Here is a 6,000-nt window from a genome sequence, read left to right as displayed (position 1 = left end):
ACCAATCCTAGAGTGGCAAACCTGATTCACATTGTAGTTAATGAGGATAAACAGTTTGTCTCCAAAGCTAGCAGACAGAGCCTTGTGCTTAGATTAGGCGTGCTGAAAGAATACAAAAAATGGAGTGAAAACCAAACGCTTCTTTCTGTGTTTTATGCCTCAGTCAGAGGGGATTGCCAAAAAACAGAAACATGCCACATAAAATTAATCATTAAGTGCTACATTACAGAAGGATGGTTATAATGGAATGTGATATAATGTATTCATGTATACATGTGTGTCTGTGGCTGATAATCATATCAGAAACTGTGATCTCTCTTCTTACTCCTGAATTAATTTTTTATAACTGATTTCCGTCTTTTTTTTCTTTTTCCGTCTTATTCTGATTAAATCTATTATTTAAAATTATTTTTTAAAAAACACCTATGGTGAAAGGTTTTGTGCTCTCCAGGAACCACTTGTTTCCCCACAAGGGGACATGATCACTTCCAATTAACCTCGACAGCACAGCGTGAGTGAGAGCGATTGTCTCTTGCCTGGTGGAGGAGAAAATGAGACAAAGTGCTAAAAATTGAAAAGGCAAAGACGAGACTCCTGTCACAGAAGAGACAGATAATTGGTGAGTGACCCTGACCTATCGCTCATCAGGGACTCTGCAAATCGTCTTTGTTTTCTCACTTAGCACAAACTCTGTATAGGACAGGGAGGAGGAGGAGGTGATGAAGGAGCTGAGTGAGTGGGAGGCCACCTCTGCAGCAGGTTAAACACCAGTCTAGAATGCGCACACTTGTCTCACCAGGGCTGTGGATAATTTAGGAGCAGAGCAGAGACGGACTCATCAAAGCTGCTTGTTTCAGACTTCACTGGGCGCTGCAGGGGGCGGGGCCACGAGAGGGTGAGGGATAATAATGGTAGGGGTGGGCTTTGGCCTCCTACAGCTAGAGCTGATTGACAGGTTTAATTAAGGTTTACATCCACCTGACAATCAGTACTCTGTTATTAGACACCCTTATCAGAGCCTGCAAATATCTGACATTTTTAAGGAATAGATTTAAAATAAGTCTTGCCATTCCAGGTCTGTTGTAAAATTTCACATACCTCAGGATGTCACAAAACAAGCAACTTTTAGAAATTCTAAACTTTGCAAATATATAGGCATTTTCATTACAAATCTAATACAATATGAAAAATCACTGATACATATTGCCAGGATATGTTTTGCACATTAAGGGATATGCAAGCTGGGAGAAAAAAAAAACATCTTTTCGACAGTGTTATTGCTTGAGAAAACAATCTAAGCTGTTTATCCACCAGCAGCAAATGAATATACATTAAAATTTTGGATTTTACTGGCTGTGATTTTAAATTTCATTTGGGTGTGATGAGATGAATTTAAACCAGAATCGGTAAAACCATCCCTGCTCTGAAAGAAGGTTAAATAATTGGCGCTGAAATCTTTTACACAGTTTTACCAGTATCACAGAGGTGGCAAACCAAGCCTAAACAGTCAAAAAAGACAGGCAGGGAAAGCTATAAATGCCCCACTTTAATTAAAGTGTGTTGGTTAGTGGTTAAATATCACTGACTAGGAGATACACACTGTGATTTCAACAAAAATGGACAGCAGTGGTTTAAAACACCACACTTTACACCAGTGGCTCTCAACCCTGGTCCTGGAGAACCCCATGCCATAGACACTTTAGTATTTTCTCCGCTCCCAACACACGTGAGTTAATAATAAGATTTTTCGGAATTGCAGTGGGTTTGATAGAGCAAGGAAAACTTAAAAAAATGTGCAGAAAAGAGGGTCCTCCAGGACGAAGGTTAGGAACCACAGCTTTACACTGTATCCTCTTTATGTCACAGTTTGCTCTGTGTGAAATGCAGGAGGCTCCCTGTGGTATGGCATAGATGCTCAGTCTGTCACAATACTTCCATGTGAATTATAAAAACTCCTGCATGTCTTGTTAGACATCCTCAGCCCTGTTAGACATCTAATTGAATAGTTCCTCAAAACAGAAGCCAGACATTGTCATACTGCATAACCAGCTTAAAGATGTAGAGGTTTTGTATTCGGGAAACTAGAGAAGATTTCTAGAAAGCAATGAACATCAATGCTTTCAGCAATCAAGTAAAAAGATATAGTGTTTTTTTTTAATGTTTGTTTTCAATTATTATTATTATTATTATTATTATTATTATTTAACAGTTTTTCAATTTTGATGATCAGTTAAAAAACTGTATGTTAATGTGAGTAAATGTTTTGCAGTGGAGACATTTGTTAGGATTTGCACATCATACACATATAAAGAAAATGCTGTCATTTGTCATAGATTCAACATCTACATAAACATTACCTCATGAACAAAAACAGTTTAAAGGTCAGTGTAAGGTGAACAATGACGATTATTCTGTTTTCCAGAAATGAGCAGGTAGCAGCTGATTCTCAAAAGCAAATCAGGACCCTGGATCCAAGTTTTGCCATAGTGTCCACAGAGGCTTTGCCACAAAGGAGCCACGTTGCTTTTGTACACACATCTATTTCCCGAGATGTGAATGAACATGTTTTAATTCAGGATACATAGTTTTAAATGGCTCAATAAATGGATTGTCAATATGTCTTTTCTTTTTTTAAAAAAAAGTATATTTTCTTATGCTTTGTCTTATTTTTGGGTTTCAACTCGCCTACTGATGCTTTCTTTGGGAAAAGTATGAAGTGTAGATTGAAATGGTAGTACACAATATCACAGGGTTCACACAATTTCTTCAGTAACTGCTTCTAATTCTCACTGTTTTGGCAGTGTTCCCCTTTTTTTTATAAAGTCTTTCATTAACAAAACAACAGCTTTGAGCCAAAAGCTGATATTAGATCATGAAAAAAAAAAATAAACAAAAACAACAGCAATGACATAAAGAACAACCATAACAACAACAATAATAATAACATCAACAACAATAATAAATGTGGATATAGATTGCAATAAATAGAAATGTGGAGTGTGGGGGTATGTGGTTTAAAATTGGTACACTGTGTTTTCCAGTAAGAGGAAGAGTCACAGGACAGAAAGGGTGAGAGGAAGGAGTCTAGTCACACACGTAAAATAACCGATTGTTGACTGTTGCTGGACACATACTTTACTCTCCTCAACCTAGCCGAAAGCAGGACAAGGCAGTCAGACTGCACTCTTATCTTTCATTAAATTGTCTTTAGCAGTCAATGGATGCCTACGTGTTGTTTTTCCTTGATGCTTACTAGCCATTTTAAGTGCAAAGAGAGTACGAAGAGACATAGTGACAAGATGTCTCATGTACATGTGTTTTTATGAAACAACCATTCACTAAATTTGGACTGAGAGAGGTGTTGAGGGAAGTCCATGCATGGGTGCATGGGTACCAGGCTGGTGGTTTGTCCCACCACATTGGACTATATGGAATGATGTGGTTGTTTGTGGGAGACATGGCTCTAACTTCAAAGCGGAGGCAAAGCTAACTCTGGACATTTCAGTAGACCACATGTATTTACAGTGGAATCAGTGAGGAAGGCTGATGTATACACCCCGGCCCTCATCACTACCTCTAACCCACCCACCCATCTATTCAACCACTTAAATGGCCAAACACAGCCACCTCTTAGAGACATAAAGAATTCCCCATCACAGATGGGAGGAAGAGAGACGCCGCAGACACCCACCAGGCTCCTTGAGCAGACAGAAGTAAAGATGTGCGGGTTCCTGTAGATGTCCATGGCTCATCTAAAACTTATCTAAAGCTCAATCACTGTCATTACTCGGAATGCTTTCGAGGTGGGAAGAGTGGGATGACTGTTTCTAATGATCCCTTGGATTGTAAATTAGGAATTAAAAAAAGTTCTTTAATTGTGTGTTAGGTACTTGGGAAAGAAAAAAAAAAAATCACAGGTTTAGTGTTTACCTGCTATGACTTGCAGGCATGAAACCATGAGTAAAAGTAACTACTTAACATTTTAGGATAAGAAATGCAATTTCAGTGTCATTTGATATCTGGTACTATTTTAACAAATAAGCAAAGACTTGGGGTCTCCAACCTAAATTTTCCTTCATCGTCTTGCCAGAACTTACATTATCTGAGGCCAATTAATCTGTTGCTAAAACTATTAATCCCTTATCTTAGCTATTTTTGTTGTAACACATTTAGAATTTTATAATCAATATTCAAATGTATTTTTGTCCTTTTTTATTAAAAGTTTATTTGACCCTGTGCTGGATTCTTTTAGTCTGCCTTTACTGTTCCACTTGTTCCGCCTTCCTCTATCCTCTTCCCAAAGTGCCTTCTTTTCCCCAGGTCACAATGCTTTATCTCTGATACTCGGCCTGGTCTCGTGGGCTTGGAGATGAACTGGAGGAAGGCAGGGAGCTGGGCCGGACTGACCCTAGGGATGAAGCCTTGTCCTTGCTCTCTTCTTGGCCTGAGGTGGATGAAGGTGTTGAAGAAGAGGTGGCTACTCCTGCTGAGGCACCTTCTTGTCCACTGTAGATTTCCTCATGGCCGTCCTCACTGGATTCGGCATCCTCTGAGCCCGAGAGTAGCTCCTCATCTCGATACTCAGAGACATCAACTCCACTGCCCTCAGCCCCCAGCTCCTTCAGTCGGCCATGGTGCTTCACATGGTAACGCTGGTTCTGGAAGAACTTGACGATGGTGTGCTTGGGCAGGTCCAGCTGGGCTGAGAGGGTGTGAATGGCTTCCTGGTCAGGGTAGAGGCCCACATCCTGGATGAAACTTTGCAGGATGCCCAGGGCTTCCAGTGAGATCTTGGTGCGGGAACGGGGTTTTTTGGCAACACTACTACTTCCTCCAGTGTTGCCACTACCAACAACAGCCTGAGGGTTTTCCTCTATTCCAGAGTTGGGGAGTGAGTCCTCACGCATGGGTGAGTGGTCTTTTAATGGTGGCACAGGCTGCCTGTGGAGAATCTGATAAGAAAGACCAAAGATCAAGTTAGTGAGATCACTAAAGGAAGAAAATTAATAATAAGTAAAGTAGTCCACCAGAGTACAAAGGGTGACATCAATTAATATTTATGCAGAGTCCATGGGGCTTTTGACCAGAATGTCAGGTCACCTCTAGTAAATATCCAACCACACTGTCTTGGATTATGACTATTTAACTATGTGTATTACACAAATAACATGGGAACACTTATACCATTATCAAATCTGCATATTTCTGTTTTTCAAAAACTAAAGACGTTTAGTGAGGTGAAAGTCAGAAAGAAGGTAGATGAGATGGAACAAAGAAAGAAAGAAAGAAAGAAAAAAAGGGTGTGGTATGGGTGTGGTAAATAGTGTTGTTAGTGTAAACAGTAAAATGATGACGGTGAAAGGCAGCGAATGTTTTCCGAAACAGACGCTAAAGGTGTAGCATGTCACAGCAGAACTATTGAAAACTATGGCGCTGTCCTGCTGAGTTTATGACCAGGGTGGGGTGCCCACTGCCTCTGTGCTGGAATGCTAAGCTATAAATCTGCGGTGCATTAAAATTAAAGGACCTACATAAAGATAATAGTCATTCACTCTCTCTCTCTCTCTCTCTCTCTCTTGCTCTCTCCACTCAATAATAACAGGGTATTTTTTTTAATAATACTGAGGGGAGGCCAGACCACAGAATTGCTCCGATTTCACTTGTGAGGGCTTTCTGGGGCTAGTGATTTACAGGAAGTGTGTATGTTTGTCTTTTTTTCCCCTTTCAGTTCTTTTGCTCTATGTTATATTAATTTTGATGTCTTTGAGAAACAAACTGAGACCTCAAAAAGAGTTAAGAAACTGGGACGGGAGTGGGGCTGAGACGCATGAACATTAAAACTGCCCACATGATATAACACTGTTATCTGTATGTCAGCCTACCTACAGGGACCACACATACAGTACAGCACTCAGTTGCAACACACACAAAACCCACTCAACCACACACTGACCCTCACACACTGAAACTTATACACTTTTCCCAGACTCCCCCTTTGAG

At 40.2% G+C, this 6,000-nt stretch overlaps 1 protein-coding gene across 3 annotated transcripts in view; it reads right to left on the bottom strand.

The window, feature by feature from the left end:
* Positions 1-271: 271 nt before the first annotated feature.
* satb2 (SATB homeobox 2) overlaps positions 272-6,000 on the bottom strand; it is a 43,832-nt gene continuing 38,103 nt past the window's right edge. For all 3 annotated transcript variants that reach the window (XM_053495733.1, XM_053495735.1, XM_053495736.1), the window contains one exon: positions 272-4,952. In XM_053495733.1, the coding sequence (XP_053351708.1) occupies positions 4,332-4,952 (621 nt within the window). In that variant the 3' untranslated portion in view covers positions 272-4,331. The remainder of the gene's footprint in view (positions 4,953-6,000) is intronic.

Source organism: Clarias gariepinus, chromosome 5 (assembly GCF_024256425.1).
Source record: "Clarias gariepinus isolate MV-2021 ecotype Netherlands chromosome 5, CGAR_prim_01v2, whole genome shotgun sequence".
NCBI classification, from domain to species: Eukaryota; Metazoa; Chordata; class Actinopteri; order Siluriformes; family Clariidae; genus Clarias; species Clarias gariepinus.
This window is presented reverse-complemented; position numbering and strand designations above follow the sequence as displayed.